Consider the following 21,801-nt stretch of genomic DNA (forward strand, 5'->3'; position numbering starts at 1 on the left):
CAAGTATACCCTGATGTAATAGATATAGTATTCTTAAATTAAACACCAATTTCACAATTATTGCATTTGGGCGTTTCTTACTCGAAATCAGCTATTTTGGAGTTTTCATCATTCTTAACAATAAAATCTCTATTGTTTTCAGGCAAATTTGATCAAACAACCTAAAATCACCAGATATGTGTTGACCTGGCATGATGTCAAGGACATAAGCAAAATAAGCTCTACATTAAAAAATACTACTGTTAATTTGCAATACCTGTTCAAGTAGACATATGATCTATAAGGTGTAACTCTAAAAATTTGACATTGTTTCTTATACTACAGATTTTGATTTTTAAGGCTATATGTTTAACATAGACAGTTCAGGGTAAAACTTACCTTCAGCTGCGTAACCAGTTAGTACTGTGGAAGTTTTCTAATTGTCTTTCTTATTCATATTTACTCATATAAAGTAAAACTTCGTCAAAGTACATGGTCAAATTATTCTTGTGATTGATCACGATCGGCAAGCCTGCACATACTTATTATAAGTATGTCTTTTGAAATATTTATGGTGAAGCAAAAACCTGAAACAGTAAAAACAATAACAAACGACTTGCTGTGTGTAATGCCGACTCTTGTTCCCGCATCATCTCTGCTATCAGTGGTTGTTGAGTTCGGTTATAATTTCTATACCCATGGACCGATCCTTAATTTCTATAATGCATTGAAAACCCCTTGAAAGGGTGCTTCTAAAGACGTATAACATGTACATGTGCGACATTTTGCAAAGGTGTAAACGTCCGTATGTAATGCCGCTCCTGTGTCCGTCGCCTCTGCTATCAGCGGATGTTGAGTTCGGCTATAATTTCTATACTCATGGACCGATCCTTAATTTCTATAATGCATTGAAAACCCCTTGAAAGTGTGCTTCTAAAGACGTATAACATGTACATGTGCTACATTTTGCAAGCTCCTGTGTCCGTCGCCTCTGCTATCAGCGGATGTTGAGTTCGCTATAATTTCTATACTCATGGACCGATCCTTAATTTCTATAATGCATTGAAAACCCCTTGAAAGTGTGCTTCTAAAGACGTATAACATGTACATAATGCGACATTTTGCAAAGGTGTAAACGTCCGTATGTAATGCCGCTCCTGTGTCCGTCGCCTCTGCTATCAGCGGATGTTGAGTTCGGCTATAATTTCTATACCCATGAACCGATCCTTAATTTCTATAATGCATTGAAAACCCCTTGAAAGTGTGCTTCTAAAGACGTATAACATGTACATGTGCAACATTTTGCAAAGGTGTAAACGTCCGTATGTAATGCCGCTCCTGTGTCCGTCGCCTCTGCTATCAGCGGATGTTGAGTTCGGCTATAATTTCTATACCCATGGACCGATCCTTAATTTTTATATTGCATTCGAAAGCCCCTTGAAAGTGTGCTTCTAAAGACGTATAACATGTACATGTGCAACATTTTGCAAAGGTGTAAACGTCTGTATGTAATGCCGCTCCTGTGTCCGTCGCCTCTGCTATCAGCGGATGTTGAGTTCGGCTATAATTTCTATACTCATGGACCGATCCTTAATTTTTATATTGCATTCGAAAGCCCTTGTTAGTGCCCTTCTAACGACATATAACACATGTACATGCCCCACATTTTGCAAAGGTGCTACACACATCTGAAACTGCTGCCACTTCTGGTGTCTGTGTCACCTCCATCATCAGCGGATGTTGAGTTCGGCTATAATTTCTATACCCATGGACTGATCCTGAATTTCTATAATGCATTCGAAAGACCTTGAATGTGTGCTTCTAACAACGTATAACATGTATATGTGCGATCGTTTGCAAAGGTGCTACACATATCTGAAAATGCCGCTTCTGGTGTGAGTGTCACATCCGATATCAACGGATGTTGAGTTCGGCAATAATTTCTATATCCATGAACCTATTTTCAATATCTCCAATGCACTCAAAAGCCTTCTAAAATATGATTCTAATGACGTATAACACGGACATGTGCGACGTTGTGCTGAGAAGTTACACACGTCTGTTTATCCTGCCGCTTCTTGTGTCGACGGCCTTGCCCTATAGTGTCTTTGTTTGCTTCTAAATCCATTATACTTATCGGCGGTGACAGTGGTGAACACACATTTGATCTATCCCGAACATGAAAATATATTGCACAAATCGTCATTTTTTGCTATACTTCTGCGGAAAATCCTATAGAACTTGTTTTTCCAAAGTCAAAAGTGGCTCATATTGCCAGAAAGCCCATTCAATGGTGGAGGTGCATTCAAAATGGCGTTATTCTATCTCTTCAAATAAAGTATTTATTCACTTTTTAAATTGCATAGTACTCTCAGGCAAAAATCTAACATTCCAACGTATTGACAGGGTATTCTTTACTCGGGGAAAGGAGCCAGGGTGGCCACTGGCTCAGATCTTTGCCTTTGTTACCCAGGCACGACGATGCGATGGGCACGGCGATGAGGCGACTGCAATGCTGCTCTCCACGTCTGCCCACGGAGGTCAGAAAGATGGAAGACCCGAGGTAGTGCATAGACAAGAGGGATAATTCAGACCTCCAGCATGAGGCACCAGCTGACGGCATGACATGCCAGACAGACACTGACGTTTACTGACGTATGTTATGCATGTTGATGTAAAGTGTATCATGTGTTGTTCAGCACGTGTAGCAGCTCCACTGCCTTTATCAACAGTACCTGAAGAAATCACAGAGCACTGATCTACCATGACGTGGAGTCTTCCTACGAGGAGTCAACTGCGTCTTCACAGCGATTGGACTTTGATATCAAAGTTGTATGGTGGTGAAACACTGGCTGGCGCAGGCAAACCAGTTTGAGTCTCGGCAATGGCTCAGAGACGACTTGGCAGTAAGCAAGCGCAAACGCTGGTGATTTTTGCTGGAAGCAGGACGAAATGCTGGTGTTGTATAGGACTTGGCTGTAACTGTCAATTGACGGCATGACATGCCAGACAGACACTGACGTTTACTGACGTATGTTATGCATGTTGATGTAAAGTGTATCATGTGTTGTTCAGCACGTATAGCAGCTCCACTGTACCTGAAGAAATCACAGAGCTCTGACCTACCACGACGTGGAGTCTTCCTACGTGGAGTCAACTGTGTCTTCACAGCGATCGGACTTTGATATCAAAGTTGTATCCTTCCATGTTCCATGTTTCGTATTCTAAATTGTGTTGACATGCTTGAATTATTTGTCCATTATGTACAGTCGAGCACCGTTGTGTCAAACTCTGATAACTCGTTAACTAAGTTGTCTCGATATAACATCTTGGTCCCAGCAAAATCCTTCATAATTTATCATTATTCAACTCGATACGGATGTCTCGATATCTCAGATATCTCGATATAATTTCATGGTTCCAACAAGCAAAATTACCCTTTTAACTTGATATTTGCAAAGAAACTCGATAGTCACCTACCTTTCATGGGCAAGTATCCCTCTGAACTGTCGTTGTTTCCACATGTTTACACACGGTGCGGCATGAATCAAAGGGATGCAGTAGTGTAAACTAATTAGGGCTAATTGAGTTGAAGGTGTTACTTGTTTGTTATTTAATTAGGATTAATTAAGAAGGAATTCATTAGGAAGTACTCACTGTTACGACTATACACTGCTGATAACGGATTATAGTTTCGAATCAAAACATACTGAGAAGCGTTTTGTTTTCTTTCATAGTGATATGTGATGATATGCCCTGGTCGGATGTCTCGAAGTTCGGATAACTCGATATATTTTCTTGGTCCCATGAATATCGAGACAACGGCACTCGACTGTAATTGTTTGGGTACTGAATACGTGAGTTATGGTTATCTATGTGGGTATGTGGCTGTGATGCACATATGCTTCATCCTTATCATGTTAGTCATACAAATGGGGAACTCCAAAATAATATTACAAGTCAACTCCTTCTCTCTCTAAACTAAAACACTAACCAAAACCGAAATACCATAAATTCAAAGCTAAAAGCATTAAACCGAAAGAACATAAATTATAGCTACAAGCTTAAGTCCTTCTCTCTCTCTCTAAGCTAAAACACTAACCAAAACAGAAATAACAAAAACTTAAAGCTACAAGCATTAAACCAAAATACCAAAATTTAAAGTTAAAACCTACGTCCTTCTCTGTGTCTAAACTAAAACACTAACCCAAACCGAAATAACATAAATTTAAAGCTAAAAGCGTTAAACAAATACAAAGAAGCTTAAAACCTAATACCAACGATAACAACAAGCTTGAAACAATAAACTTTAATCCTTGTAACATAAAGGGGAAAACATAGAACTAAACACGGGCACATGATACTAAAGCGTAAAACGTGGATCAAGTGATATCCAAAATGTAGTCGGTCGTCCGAGGCATTTGAAGTATTATTCCCAGGTGAGGAGAACATGCTTTCAATGCCTACGAACTAGCCAGGATATTTGTCTTTAATTCCACCTGACGTGATGTTGAATGCAACTTCTTTTCTATGTTTGTACCAAGTTTGATGTTGTGTTGAAAGATGAATAAAACATTTATTGCTCCGTTTAGCCCATGTATTGACTTTATTTCCATGTGAAGAGAAACCAGAGACACGGTATTTGTGATATTTAATCCTTATTGTTACTAAAGCTACCTTCACATACGATAAAGAGAATGACATTCCTGAACTAGCTTCATGGTGAGTTTTTGCTCTAAACATTATCATCAATTAAGCCTTGACATGTTTGCAGAGGCACTTGTTTGGGTTGGACACACTCGGCTGAAAGCATTAATTCTTGATTGGTTGTTTAAAGGAGAATACTAACGTAATATTATTTTTTGATATATGGAAAAAAGCATCCTAAATGTCACTTTCCATTATTAAAATTTCACAAAAAGTTTGTAAAATCGAAATAAAAACGTGAAAAACGCCCTCGAATTTCTGCCTATTACGGAAACACCCGACAGTTAATGAGCAGAGGTGGGTATCACGTGACATGACGTCAAATGTGCCTATTTCCGGTGGCTTCCACTTTGGTTATATTTGACAACTTGACAGTGACCATGGATTCTGAAGCAATACAAGATGTTCCCGATGTCTTTTTTTCACCTGGATGTTAGACCGTACCAATATCAGCCGATTTTACATCATGCAAGAGAAACTTCCAGTGAAGATGAAGAAGGAGAATCCATCGAAATGGAGGCACCACTTGATTCAATTCAATTCAATTAATTTATTCGGTGTTTTGGCCATGTGGCCCAATGTACAATTGGTTGTGACGACATAGGCGTAACACGTGACAGGAAGAACATATGTACATCTATACATAGGAATTAAGATAATACAATCTACAATAAAAGCAGAGAATGCAAGATTAAAGAACAAAATAAACATGAAAAGATTAATGTTAACTAAAAACTTCAACAAGAATATAGAAGTCGCCCATCATATGTCAACTAAACAAACAAAGGACAAGTCACTAAAACAATGTTAAGCCATTGTGATCAATGGGTGACGCTTATTTGAAAAAAACTGTGATGATTCCCTTACTCATTGTGGATTTAGCGGCAACGAGGTTTGTACTTTAAATATGGCTTTAGCGGCAATAGGTATTTTCCAAATGTGGCTTTCCCCGGGCGGACACCTTACATCTTCATGATTTGGAAAACACATGTTTCATGAAAATTGCGACAGAAGTTATTGCTTGGATATGTTTTGTATTGAGAACAGATAGACTTTGGTAATTGATACTATGTAAATATTTTGTTCGGAGATCCGCATACCTTTCACAGTTTTGTTTATCCTAACACTTTTTCACATCTTACAATCCATGCAATTAGGTATCATTTTATTCTTACGTTCATCGGAATTCGTTTTGTTGTACCAAATCGTCTTGTAAAATACACGGCTTATGGGATATTTGTTTATAATAACATTCGAAGCAATAAGCACGTTTTCTGCTTGATGGGTAAAGGTTTATATAGCCGTTTTCATTGTACTTTAATAATATATTCTTATAAGACGAGTATATATGGATGACAACGTTTAACTTCTTCTTTATTGTTGTTGTTGTTGTTGTTGTTGTATGGTTTGTTGAAGGATATCATTATTTGACAGAGCGCAGGTGCTTTTCATATGGATACAAGGTGTGAAGCCCATTTATGGTGACCTCCGCTGTGATATTGCTAAAAGCGGCGTAAAACTAAACTCACTCACTTTGGGGAACATTATATATACTCGTCTTATATATTCACCAACTTCTCTAAATGCCTCTCAAGAATCTTAATATATTCTTAGGTGTGACTGTGAGTGCATCCCGATGCCAACTGGTCTTGAAAGTAAGTGCGCCTGACTCGGAATGATCGGAACATTTTTCTTGCCTAAATCTGTCTTTTTATTTGGAAAACGGAAGAAATGGTGGCTCTTTTCATTGTTCGATGATTCCGTGCATCCCCAGGCAACGAAATACACCATCACACCATTTACAAAAACGACAGAAACAACACGATTTGTATTACTGTAGCGCTTGGTCTTTGGCAATATGGCGGACTCTAGGCACATTTGACGTCACCAGCGGAAAGGTCACGTGAGTTCCAGCGGAATATGCATAATGGCCGAAGCTCAGATAACAGAAAAACTGTTTTCGCGACTGAAACATAAATATGCATATTTTTTAATTAAAAATTTGGGTATATGTTTCTGATGACTTTATCTTTCACCCAGCAAATTATTGCAATTCCCTCGTATTCTCCTTTAATCCCATAGTGAATGAGAATGAGTGAGTCATGTCAGGCTTAAGCAACCGACAGGGCTTAATCCATGAATGATTGATTCCTTATCAATCGCCCCGGGCTATATAAACCCCGCACTCAGATAAGAGCATCACGGCACTTGTGCTTAAATTGTTTGACACAACTAATTGTCAGAAATCATTGTTAAAGATTTCATTTAAGCCATGGCCTCCATATTTTTTAAAGGTGCTGCCAGTCCACTTGGCCATCCTGGGACATAGCTTCGTTTGGCGACTTGAACAAGTCTGTCCCACTCCACGTGGCGTCCTCACTTCCGTGTGTGGGATTGGAGGGGCGACTGTCACAAGAAAAAAAATGGTGATTTCCAAAAATTTCCAATTTGGAAACATCGTATTTCCAAAAATTTCCAAAACTGGAAAGATGATGTTTCCAAGGCTTGGAAATTTTTGGAAATTTAGGAAGGATTTTACCACTACTTCTTTCAATTTCTCCTTTTCCCCAAGGATCCCCCGGCCCATGAGTGTATGGCATTGTGTAATCATAGCTTTCGGCCGTGGGAGCCGTGCCAATTAACACTTATCAGAGGGGTACACAAAGCCCGCAGTCTAGATTACCAGTTGTCCGACTTCCATTTTTTGTGGAAGTCGCGGTAGCTGAGTTGGTTAGGAGGCTGATTTTGTGTGCTGGCGATAGGGTGCCTGACTGAGGGTGTGAGTTCATATCCCGGATGGTGCTCAACTCAAAAAGTACTAGAATTTGTACTTTACTAAGAAAGTGTAATCCCAAATATAACACATGTTCCATGAGTGTATAGACTGAACTATTTGACGAATCTTTTGATCTGTTAGAGTTCTTATTGTTGATAATGTATCTTGCATGTGACATATTTATTCATGAAAACTGCAGGAATACGCCATATATTCATATTATCCCTTTGTGCTTGATATCAATGCAACTGTGTTTCATGCGTGAAGTGATAATTTTTTTAAAGTTGGGATATACCGCTAGTATGGCGAGCATTTTCAAAAGTCAGTTTCAAGTGTATGTTTTAGTTGTTATCCACAAACGCACAAATATGTTTAATTTCAACTCTCCCACCCCAGCCCTTTCAATGTTCGTATGAATACAAATTCCATACACCTAAGCTATATGGACTATATGACAGTGACTGACTGAGTGTATTACATGCCATGAAAGTGAACCAGTGCCATGGCGTAATGGGGTATTCCCGTGAAGTAGGATTTTGTTATTACAGTATAATCTCGTTCATGTTGCGTCGGTGTTGTTATACGGGAATAAGAGACTGGGTGCTATAAAAATCTGAACTTGTTTTGAAATGTGATCGAATTTACTGAGTTTAGCTCACTGAGATTATAATGATACTGATTCATGTGTTCACTCAACGCGTCACGGGGATGATACGGTCTACTTCTCATGAGAGTTATTGATTAATCTACTAATATCTAACAAAGTGCTAGAGTTTTGGGTGACCTTCAGAGGGTCAGTAATAAGTTGAAATAGGTCATACATGATTTGAAAATTATGTATCTTATTATTACTTTGGGTGTTGGCATGGCAGATTTAAGAAGATCGCTAAAGGCCCTCCAAATGATAGTTGAGATATATTTCACATGATATGTTTCATCTTCTGATGATTAATTGTGGCAACACCAAATATATTATGTCCTGAAAATGTCAAATTCAGTTTAGGCTTATTTCATTTCTTTACCCCTTCAACTTTTGTATCAACCTTGTGCCTGTTAAAACATTAACTGGCCTTTGTTCGAGATCACCAGGTCTTGGAGGTAATCACTCTATATATTTACAAGTCTACTTCATGGGAACTAATCGTAGTAGAATACATTCTCCAATTAACACCTGTCACAAGGGAGAGGCCATTTGAGTTTGTGCTCAATAACGGTGTTATGCAATGGGCTATTCACGAAAAATCTCATTAACTTGTCAATAGAAAATTGGTTGTGTTGTCCAAACATGTGCGGATTGAAGCAGATACTCAAATGAATTCCCTTTTACTGAATCATAAGTCTATCTAGATTAATGTGATCATTTACAAGCAAAAGCGTTACAGAATGTTTCAATAAAACATTCATTTTAGATCAAGGTAATCAGCCCACAAGCTCACAGATATGATTCCAGAGACAAATATACATTTGAAAGATTCCAGTTTATACAAGAGATTAATTTCATAATAAGCCAGCCAATGGAATTTATGTTAATATCCCAGTTACAGTTATTTTGAAGGGTCAAGTCTAGATGCTTGTGATTATCTATGTCTTGAATTATCACACCGCTCATTGTGAGGTCAGGTTGGATGCATTCTACTCAACTGTAAAATAGGTTTGTCGCTGTGGTGACAATTATATACGCTTGAAAATGTTAAAACCTGCAATGAGAACACGACGCCATCGCCAATAGCAACTCCATGCTTGTTTGACAGGTATTCTTGTCGATGCATAGAGTAAGGGTTCCTATATTCATTCTTGTATCATTATCGAGGTTAATGGTACGTTAGACATTTGGGTCAAGGTAAAAGCGTTTGATGTTTTGACTACGGTGTTGTTTTAAAGGGATTCTACAAGATGAAAAAACGTGTGTTCACTCAAGGAAAGAAATAAGACATGTATACCAGACTACCAGTATGAGATTGAATCCATGTTAGTGACTTCACACAGTCACTTTGATTTATAAATTAGTTCACTCAAGTTGTGAGGTATTCATTTTATTGCAGAAACTTGCTATAAGAACTTTGGAAATGACAGTTTTCACCATTATTTCCACAAATTCAGTTGTGCTAAACGCACAGTTAGATGAAGTTTCTTCCTACTTTTCGTGGTTGACGATATCTATGTGTAAACGGTTACCGGTATATGTTCATTCTGAACAAGAGGGAAGGAGAGAATGAATCTCATGGAGATGCAGTCAGAAAGACTGCAGAGCAACAGTCTCAACATTGAACGACATAATCTCTACAACGAAGTCAAGGAAAATCAAACCTCAAATAGATTGTAACAAAAATAACAAAAAAAAAATTTTAAATGTAAGTAGTGTTCCTAGCGTTATGTTAAAGGTCACATGCAACGTAAAACACAACTTTGCAGATTCTGATACCTTTCGGTATGGATTTACCGAAACAAATCATCAAAAATGCAAATTCAACTTATAAAGTTGAAAAATAATGCGATGACAAAAACGATAGGTTCGCACAGTGGGTTGTCTGGTGAATACTCGGTGAAGGCTTTGGTGTGAGCTATTTTTTTAAATGTTTCGTTGATATTTCACAGGCGCGAGCTTTTTATGTTATGACAGTATATTACCAATTTTACTGTTTATATAATTTCATTTGTCTATTTCACCACGTTCTTCTTACCGAGTCACTTTCTCAGTTCGATACTTAAAAGCAATGTCATTATTTAGCGTTGACAGAATAGCTAACTGTGACACAGATATGTCGTTGTCGCAGACAAGTGTCTGTCTTATTGACGCCTATGTGTCTGCCTGCCTTTCTGCTAATGACAATGTTCAATACACAACTTCGATCACTGACCATATGCAATTTGAACTTAACACCTATCAGGCTATACACCATAAACAAAACGTATTGATTAATGGCGTTCGGTCTCTGTCACATTATGTAATTACAGGCAGGTGTGATACTTGTACACATGACATGTTATGATGTCTGTTGATTGCAAAATGTTATACACAAAAAATGAGCATGTATTTACAAAATCCAACATCTCGGTATATACACACATAATGAACCGTGAGGGGCGTCTGCAAATGAACCAGCCGTTACACTTGAGTGCACACCCACTCGCTCTGACTGGGTTCGGTATCCCGCTGCTTCGTTTCTTGGAAAGTAAACCCAAGTACAAAATATTGCACTTTTGATTTTATGCGATTATGCGCTTATAATTTTGTTTATATGTTTTTCATAATCAGCAATGTATATATTGTCATGAATAAGTGATAATTGTGTTTTAATTATGTTTGATTTTTGGTTGCATGTGACCTTTAACAATATGATTTATCAAGAACGTTCAAAACAAATTTGCTTGTGTTAGTGCTATAAACTTCTTATAAGTTTGTATATATTATGTTTTATATATTTGTATCATTTATCATGTAGATAATAGAAAACACCCTTGCCAAAATGAGCAATCAATCTATTGGCAGTTAACCCTTTGAAAGAAGGACATATTTAATTGTTTACAGCTGAAGGTCATTAATAAGATATGTTAAATATTATACAAGAGAATACATGTCATGTCGAAACTAAGACATCTTCTTCAGAAATACAATGTACAAGATTAGCAAGCTTTTAACAAATTTAATTTCTGAGTCACAGGTAACACAGGATTTCTGAATCACAGGTATCACAGATCGTTTCATTTAAACCATCAATTATCTGTCCCTCGGCAACACAAACATCACATCTTTCTTTTCGGCACTCTCCGATTATCTTGATGAATTTACTTTTGATTCGTTGAATCGGCATGAACGACGAGGGACCATTGTCAATAAACATATGACGTATAATATTAAAAAATGACATTTGATCCATTTGAATCCGTAAACTAAACAACCCCACTTTGCCATTGCTAGAAGGCTCTGAAAATTTACTTAGGTAAATAGGTACATACAGTTATAGCACACAGCAAATGCTTATATGTATTTCTTATGCAACAATGAAGTTCTGTCCGTATTCTCAAAATAGTGTCGTACCATAGGTTTACACATACAATACAGCAATTAATACTCCCATGTTTTAACCCGTGTAAGGTGGTATAAACCTACACATGTTATTTGTCATCATTCACTTGATGGTCAGTTAATGAATTTAAAACAAGTAACACCACTTAGATAACCCGACAAAGGTTCCCATTTGCATTTCTTGTGTCTGGAGTAAAATACCCAATATAACATACATCGATCAAAGGATTAACGGATAACACGCTGATTGATTAATTACTTTTATCTTACACAGCGGATTTGTCAAAAGGTATTGTTGATGTATGTAGATTAACTAATCAATACTGAATACACTCTGTCGTGTCTGTGTCTGCGTAAACAACTTCCTTCTTTCGAAGGATTAACCGCCAAGACATTGATTGATTGCTCATTATTGGCTAACTAAATTACTTTTTTTTGTAAAGAATGGCGGACATTATGCAATTAGTGGCCAGGTGTGCTATCTTGGGTGACCAATGAGACTATATACCTATGTAAAATACCTGAAACGATATATCACTTTTCGTGAACATGTATTAGACTGTTAAAAGACACATCATTTGGAACAGCTGCAGGTGAATGGCATACGGCTCGTTTTTGTGGATATTGATGGATACATTCCTCGAACAAAGTAATAGCCTGACATCATTATAACTACCTGTTTTAGTTTTAATAATTGCAGTTTGTTTTTATTCATTTGTCGCAGCATTCCACAGAATCCATGATTTCATCGTGAAGTAATGAGACAGACAACATACACTAGGGCGTGTGTGCGAATTATGATTTACAATGTCTAGATATTCAAGTTATAAGTAAAGGCAGATCGCCTGATTTTTATTTAGTTTCAAAATGCACATAAGTATGATAATAAACTAATTAGGATTATAAGACCAAATAGAAAGACGCACGCGTGACTAGTATCTACATACTGGTGAGTGGACATTAACCATGGGAATGTAGCAAGATATTTATTAGCGGTATGTCACTGACCCCCACCTCGCTTCGAGGAAGAAATCGTTATGTTATAAGTTGTGTCATGCCAAATCCTGTTTGCCATGATTCCAATACATATTTAACTACTTAGTAGAAAGTAGTTTTGCTTTTCTAACTTGATGAAAACAAACTATAATCTCATTAATTCTTTAACAGACTTTAGCCCGTCATGTTACGATTATTAAAATGGCAGCCCTGTCGCGAACATCCATGAGTCTGACAATAAATGCTATTTAGGTTTGTTTTCACCGAGTTACAAAATCAAAACTACTTTCTACTGGTAGTACAATCTGTATTTGATTGATGTCCATAGGATTTTTGCGTGACATATCTTATATCATAACAATTTCTCTCGAGGAAGTGAGGTGGTTGTCAATATAACACTACTTACAATATTATTGTCACTTCCACCACGACCTCGCTTCGAGAAAGAAATCTTTATGCTTCAAGTTGTGTCATGGAAAATATTTTTGGTCATCAATCATATATATATTGTACTACAAGTAGTAAGTAGTTTGATTCTTTAACTTCCGCTGAAGCGATCTGGACAAATTTAAGATATCGTTCCAAGCTTCCACAACGCTTCGCTTACGCACTCACAAACATAACCCATTTACTAAATGATTTAGCTTACGAACTGCGGGGTCCGGTGGAAATTAGTGCATGGTGACACCATCACTTTCGACCCCCAGGACGGCAACGCATAGCGATTGACAGCAACGCAGCGATTCGTTTTGCTTTGAGTAAGTTTCGTTGTTCAGACCATCCTTTAATGTTGGAATAAGGGCTAAAAAGTAAATATAAAACAACATGAGTGATTCTACCCTCTGTGTATTGTACTTACCATTGAATCAGAGTACCAATTCTTTATTGAATGTTCATTTTACTGTGATCTGAGAAACAGCCTTCTCCCACAATACTACATAAATAATCCATGTGAAACATTGACAAAAAGAGCCGAAGTTTTTGAATATAGAGTATAAGATTAAATGAGACATTGTACACGTTAGCATACAGCTTAATATTATATATGGCGCTGGAGTGTATTTTCATCTTTATAATTGTAAAACGGGTCGGTGGCCCTTGTACGAAATTAACTCTCACTGACTAGATATAAGCTTATGATGATACATATTTAAACTCAACGTGACAAATTCACTTTTCACCCACAACATTGAACACTTAAAATGTGTTCACTGCAATTTCGACTAGTCAAGTCGATAATCCTTTCGTTAACCCCTTAAACAATCATTACTAAAACAACACCAAACATCAAAGACTACCGACTTAACGACCCCATGAAACACTCATGCCGCCCCATGCCACTATTGCAATTAGCCCATGCAGAATAATAATTTACCATCACCCACCAGTTATCTCCCCTTGCGGATATTTCCAAGATTGGAAATTTTTGGAAACATCATCTTTCCAAAATTGGAAAGTCTTGGAAACATCATCTTTCCAAAATTGGAAATGTCTTGGAAACATCATCTTTCCAAGACATTTCCAAGCTTGGAAAGATGGATTTTTTTTCCAGTGTGTCGCTCGGGTGAAAGCAGAGGTGCATGCCTTTGACACAAGCTTTCAGGGCATTGTTTTTTTCAAGTAGGAGAGAATGTCGTGTCGGCATCAACTGATCCCCAGAATCTTGTTCTGGACTTGCTGGATCTTCTGAACTACCTTCGGTGGAAACGGCTGGGCTCCAGAGCAGTGATAGGAAGTCTGTTCCCGAGGGTAAAACCAAGGAACATGATGGTCTCTGCCTACAAGTGGAAGGTAGAGGAGGCGAACCGGCGCTTGAAGAGGATGTTGCGACACCGCCTGGATGCCACCCTATGGGACCACAGCCGGCACATGAGGATGGGACCTGCACATTGACATCAAAAGCCAATGCCCAGTTCTGGCTTTCTATTTGTAAGTGTATGTGTAGGTATGTGTAAGATTATGTATACATGCCCATGCCCTTTCCGGTAGATAGTCGTAATTCCAAGACTCAATAAAAGTGGTTTCGGCATATTGTGTTTATACAGCAGTAGCAAAGGGCTTCGCTGTTCGAACTTGCTGTTGTCATCACTGGTTCTGGGTCGTGGGCGACAGTTGCATTGGCTGTGTCTCCCTCACTCACTCACATTTCACTCCTTCCTAATCTAGCGACGTGTTTAACTTACTCACTTTATGCTTTCTACAGCATAAAACAACTATACACGTCTCCCTCATCTAGCATCATGACTCACTCACCCACCCACCCACCCACTCACTCACTCCCTTGCTTCTATGGAAACAATGCTGGCCAAACATGGCTCTTTTCTTGGTAAAAAGACATGTCTATAACACATCGCAAAATGGATGTGGACGTCAAACCAGATGCCCCACATCGACCCCATGACAATCTCAGGTGCTTCATGCATGTGGCAACATTTTGATATATGATATGCGTGCATATGTCTCTTTCTCTGTGTGTGAGACAATTAGTGCAAACAGGATGCACAGATCAAATCTGAGCTGTTTTGGCTCCCGTCACACGCATGGGGCTTAACTTCGGGTAGTCTAAGGGTGGGAAAATGTGACGACATATGTACATGTCCATAGTAAAAACGAAAACCTGTGGTCTATGTACGAAACATGACAAGTACCTGCAGCATGAAAAAACTGCCGTAGCTCGGGCTAACTCCAGCTTCCAAGGGCCCCGGCGTCGAACCTGCTAACGACAGGTCACTTCTGATGATACCACCAGTTAGCCCTGGGAACCAGCTTCACATTGATGTGCAACAAGTGAATGGGTTGTATATATTCAACGTCCATGCAATGTTTAAAGGATGACACCAGACGTGCCTGGCCCCTGTAAGAACCCTTCATGCAAAGTTTCACCTTCATGTGCCATTTGGTTTCCTTGGATATGTTATAAAAATTCATGACTGCAAGATGGACAATATGATATAGCACAAGCTCAAGTGAGCTAAAATGACTAACATGCATACTATTTGTAAGTTTGGATATACATTCTGTAAGCACATTTTTTAACTTTTGCAGACATACAGATATTGTTAAGATCATTCATGCATGGACTACCACGATACGTTATTGAATAATGACAACTGAAAACACATATAAGAGATGTGTTTTTGGTTCAAGTAAGAGTCATGTTCAAGTCTGTGAAATGTTGTAGACAGTGAATTTATTTGACATAATCTGTTACTCTATGGGAAATATAAGGGTCTTCTTACCTTGGCAGCATTTTCATTTTGACCAAACTGAGCTGTTAGGATCCCAAGGTTAAGATGTGCCACTGTAAGGATAAAATATAGAATAATCAACTGTCTGTACATACTGTCAATTCAAAGCTAAAAATCTATGACAAAAGTCTGTTGTAACAGGATACAACACCACATCATCCAAGTTATGTATCGTATGTGCGCAAAAACTTGCCACATGACTGAACATCGCCAGGATAATGCAGTTTCAATGGGGAAACACTATAGTATCACTATTTTGAATATTTCTAAATAACTATTTGCCACAGTTTCTCCAAGAAGTGATAGATGGAGAAAATATTCTGTGTTGTGTCTGAGTCAGCAATACCTATGCTTTAATTTGCTGGAGTGTAAAAAATGAAGTCCATACAAAGTAAACCAGCAAATGACACATAGCCACAAAACATCTGGCCCCGGGATCATGAAAAAATCTTAAGTCTAGCATTTGCTTAGCACAAAAAAATCTAAGTCTAAAACATTTTGCTTAGCTAAGATTTTAGATAAGACTGAATCATGAAACTCTCTCAAAAAAATCTTAGCTAGGACTAAGACTAAGACAGTTACCATGGTAATTTTAGAATGATGTAATCATGTCCGGTCACTCTTAATTAATATCGAGGAGAATAGTATCAGGGGCTACAGTCCGCGAGGCCTAAAATTCACACCTAATAAATCCCACAAGGCCTAATTACAGTTTGCCGACATGACATAATTAATGAGATAATTGGGGCGTGAAACAAGAGTGGGAAAGGCCACTGATCAGTGGAAGGGGGGTCACCCTGTTAGGGTTAGTTTAGTAATGAGACTTGTCTACTGTGAAAACATTAAGGTTGGATAGGTGAAAGCACTTACTGTTAATCTTAATAAGATTAGATCTATTATTACTGGAGGAGTATTTACATGAAGTGGATATTAATCAGTTTCCTTCTCCAACTAACATGAGAAGGACGAAACTTGCTATAGATTAGACATATTTGACTTTGTGAAGCTGATCAAGCGTAAGCAGTCCATGGAGGACCGAAGTGAGACTGACACAGTAGAGAGGTCACCCACATGAACCAGCAAGGACAGATGTGATAAATCACTGTTAAAATAACTATTTTACAATCATATTTGATTTTTGTTGTTTCTTATGATTCACCCCTTCTGTTGTCAATAATGGACCAGTCCAGCAAAATTCCACCGTAATCCCATAAAACCAGTGAGGCATGAAGTCCCACATAGCCTAATGAACTGTACCTACCTAATTGAATAATTTTAGGCCTCGTGGGACGACACCGTATCAGGCACCTGCTGAAATGTTCCAAACAAGTCAACAGACGCTTTTATCTCTTTAATAGTGTCTTTACGATTGGGATGTTTTCGAAAATACACTAACACGAACGCATAAGTGCGCACTCTGCCATATTGCATTGGATAGTGTTTACAAAATCACATTTCACGAAGGCCGGTATTGAGACGCCTATTACATCACGTATACTTCATATTCAGCTGCGACAAATGCATCACTGAATTCCTCATACATTTTAGTACCAAATAAGAAATGGCCTTTGTCACTAAAACCAAGTGTCTGACTGACTGAGTTTGGTTTTACGCCGCTTTTAGCAATATTCCAGCAATATCACGGCGGGGGACACCAGAAATGGGCGTCACTCATTGTACCCATGTGGGGATCCGAACCCGGGTCCTCAGCGTGACGAGTCAACGCTTTAACCACTAGACTACTCCCCCGCCTCCCAAGTGTCTAGGTGATATGAAGCGAAAGATATTGGGCATGAAAACAAATGCTGTGCGCGAAAGACAGCACTTGTTGAACTGTAAACAACGAAAAATTCAGACTTCACACTGTGTACCATTTTCTCAAATTTCAGACACCCATTCATCTCATCGTACCATGCATAGGCTCAATACTTTTAGAACATACATGGAAATAGCATCGTAGCAAGAAATAGCAAATTAAAAATAGATTCAATACAGTAATTTGATGTTAATATGAATTTGTCAAAGTTTCTGTGCAGCGTGACGCCATGACTGACAGAAAATCTTGCAGAATGACAACGGTAATGATCGGCATATCTGTCTTCTTCTTCTCTTACTTGAAACAAATAACATATAACAATACACAGATAGTATATGTACAAACGATCCCCAAATCAAGGGAAAGGTCCTCGCAAAATCCTGTGTACCCATGTCAGCAAAGCCGCCATTTTGTAAGAAATTGGTCAACGGTAGTGATGTCATACGTCAACATTGTTACAAGTACATATTTGGCAATTTCGTTGAGGTGGAGGTCAGTTGAAAAAGAGTAAACACAATCGCCATGTCCCAGCGATTACACTTTCAGTGTCAGAATGTATATTTTGTGTATCATTCAGACATTTTTTCATGATACTAATCTCATTATCTACATTTAGCCTTGTTCTATATCATATCCGTGGATAGGGTATACAGTTTTTATTCTTTGAAGGTTTTTGTTTGTTAAAAAACAAGCAATAACATCAACTACAATGTTGTACTCTTTTCAGTAATTTCATTACATTTGAAGATATGGCTAGTACTTGGTTAATAATGATGCAAAATTAGTCAAAATACATCTACACAAACAAGAGAATATGTGAATCAAAGAACTAATCAGATGGGGCCTTCCAAATCACTATTACATGCTTTCTCATGTGGTACATTGTCATCTTTTCTTATAAATTGTGAAATTACCAAAACGTATCCATTCACATTGGGGAACTTTGTACTGAATAGTTTGGTTCACGGTGATTATCCACAACAAATTCTCTCCAAGTGATCTGAGTTACATTGACCTAGTGTTAAGCATAGCTAAGTTATGCCCCCTTATCTTTATACGTGCACAACACCTCTCTCGTCGTTTGACGTCACACAAGAAAATCGATTTTGACATTTGTTGTGAGTCATTTTAATGTTGAGTGTAGAACGTTATGCATAAGCAAATAAACCCATATATATACTTATGTCGTTCAGATATCAGGCTGTATTTTCTTCGCTCACACTTTCCAAAAAAGATGTCAAATTTAAAAAATCGTAGCACAGTGCTTTTATTGGTGCACGATCAAAAGCGGAGAAATTTACTGGGTTTTTTTAGCGCATAACAAAATTTTGGACATCATTTAGCAGTGTCTATTTCTCAAACCGCTGAGGTATTTGCATTTATATTTATACCAACGGATAGGAAATTTAATATTCTAAATTTCTGTATAATTTTATAGCCGTACGCAGATCCAGAACCACGCGAGTGCAAATCTTGCAGAGCGTTCACTTTTCAAACCTTATGAAAATGTGCACCTGAAAAAACAACAACTTGGCACCAAAAAGGGCTTAAGACTGGTAAGTAGCAGCCTCAGGATTTAAGACAAAAAATGATCTCAGTCTTAACTTTTAAGACTAAAAAATGTATGTCATCCCCGATTTAAGACAAATTTTTTGGACTTAAGACCAAAATGACAGATTTAAGCAATTTTTAGACTTAAGTCACTTTGATGATCCCGGGGCCTGGACAAGATGACAACAATGAGAGCTTTATAGATCAGTAGTGGTGGTCCGATATAATCGAAGATTGGTCGCAGTGACTAAATGACCAAGCATTCGATCATGTTTTCTTAGAATCGAACACAAACAATTCTGGAACACTTGTTTTCATTAACAGCATTTTTCACAAGGTTGGTTTGGTCTGTTACATTTCATAAGCACTACAAGCTCGTTCCAAGTCATGATTGAAATATCTAAAAGACTCCAAGAAATTTATGTTCCTAAAATAACATTCTTTAAAAATGTGAAATTTTGCCCCCCCAAAAACCCCAAAGAACTAAATGTTTTTTCCCCTAATTTTTTTATGCATTAACAAATTTCATATATGACACTAACCAATTATTTTCGATGAGGTGTAATGAACCAATCATCATTTATGAGATTTTAACCAATTCCCAACACAATAAATAAGAAAATCCTCTTTCATTTTGCTTTACTGCTTCTTGGCCTGTGGACCAAGCTAATCTAACTCAAGTCCAAATAGGTTCTGTAATGAATACAAGGTGGAGTATTTCAAAACTGTTACAAACTGTTATACACCTAAAAAATCCTTTAACTCTGCATGAGCCTTGAATAACATATAACATAAAAGGTTTTTTCAACATTATTATCAAAAGTTAATTTTTACCATCCTCACAAAAGAATAAACTTTACACAACCACCACTTTCTGTCTGCTGTTTAAAGAAGAAAAAGAGGAAGGGGAAACAGCATTATCATTTCATGTGTCAAACTTGCTTCCTGTCACTCATCTTTATAGTCCTTAGTGATATGAGAAACTTGTTTCATATTACTCATCCATAAAGGCATTTGCTGTGTCCTCTATGACACAAACCCTGAACACCACTGCCACAGGCTAATTTGCATATCATGTGAATGGTCTTATCTCTTGCTTGTAGCCAAATGCACATACTCTCAAATCAGAAGAGATTGGCCAATGCAAGCCATTCCTTACTCTCTTTATATTGTTTTGCATAGTAACATTGACATGCGACCAAAACTGAGACAGTAAGGTGCATGACAAAACATATTTATACATTAAAGGGAGTGTGTCATAGAGCTTCCATGGCAGTATGTGGAGACGTAAAACCAATATAAACAAAGGATCACTACGCAAATGAAAAAACAGCTGCATGTATTTGGATATTTTCTTAATGAAAGTATACCATTCTATCACATGTTCATTTAGATGTGTGACAAAAGTGCAAAAAATGAAAAAGATATGCAATTTCTTGATTGGCCAGTGTAAAGATATGATGAATTATCACATAACAGCTGTCTGGGGCAGAGGAACATGGAGCCCAGGGTAGGAGAGTAGAGGCATCGTATGCTTTTTGGCTTTTAAGAAATCACCTGCCCTGTCTACAGAACCTTATGCTGAAATTTCATTGGCTTTTTATCTGTCAAGACTTGAAAATTTCAGCTGCTGATCACCAAAAAGGCTCTGCAGCGAGTTCTTATCAGGAAAGGCTTTTTCATCAATGGCAAGTTTCTTCAGTCAACTCAATAGTTCAATTGCAGTTTCATTTAGTTGTTGTTTTTTCATTGAAGTACTATTCCGTACAAGATTGTGTTCAATCTTTAAGTTCAGTTTGCATGCGCACTGTTTAATATCGGCATTGGTCTGGATTAGTACAAGCAGCACACCCACAAATGTAAATGCACGTCATTGTAAATGCAAGAGTCTTGAATGTGACATTTGACTCACACCATTATTACAATATATTTTAAATTAACACAATGATCTTTGTTTTGTGAAACTTACATCTGACATGTTTATGAAAAACTGATGTTTTTTTACCTCTTTACACTATTTTGCAAGAATAATCAAAGTTATCATGAGTTTCTAGGTCGTATTGTTTGAGATAATTCTAAGTATTTTTGGTTATTATCATGCATCATTAAAAGGAAGTAAAAGGTGTGACTATTACATAATGTGAGACCATGCATCTTTACAAGGGAGAGCAAAAACAACAATATGGAGTTATCAAGATATTAGGTCTTTGAATGGCATTTAGAAGTGATACACTTAAAGAAGGAAAATAATTTTATGGACGTCAACTTCTTTATTACGAGAAACACGACAATTCAAACTATATACTTACTTCATAAGGTGAATGATTGCTATGATGATGATGATGATGATGATGATGATGATGATTTGGAGATTTAACATGCACTTTCAGACATAATGCCCCTAACACAGATATGCCACCCCACACGTTCAATTTCGGACTGTACTTAGGGCACTGATACAAAGGTTTTTCAGTTTGTTTGGTCCAGAATTTTAGTGTATTAGGAAACAGCCACACAGAATTTCATCTGAGAAAATCACATTGTCCCAGTTCAAATTTCTATGCTATAAGCACTAGTTCAACCTGCGCTCCTTTTGTTCAGGTTTCATGATCGATGATGGAATTCCTCGACTTTTCTGCCAACCCATTGCATGCAGCTCAGTTCTAATTGTCTCCTTACAGACAGCCACAGTTCCTCTATC

The 21,801-nt window shown here is 37.7% G+C and overlaps 1 protein-coding gene across 1 annotated transcript in view; it reads right to left on the reverse strand.

Annotated features, from left to right (window-relative positions):
- Positions 1-21,801, reverse strand: part of LOC124285107 (protein O-mannosyl-transferase TMTC2-like) — a 412,056-nt gene that overhangs the window by 200,140 nt on the left and 190,115 nt on the right. Inside the window, 1 exon segment of the mRNA XM_046721262.1 lies at positions 15,725-15,786. Within this exon segment, the coding sequence (XP_046577218.1) occupies positions 15,725-15,786 (62 nt within the window).

Source organism: Haliotis rubra, unplaced genomic scaffold (assembly GCF_003918875.1).
Source record: "Haliotis rubra isolate DU_JTF1 unplaced genomic scaffold, ASM391887v1 Scf352, whole genome shotgun sequence".
Classification (NCBI taxonomy): Eukaryota; Metazoa; Mollusca; class Gastropoda; order Lepetellida; family Haliotidae; genus Haliotis; species Haliotis rubra.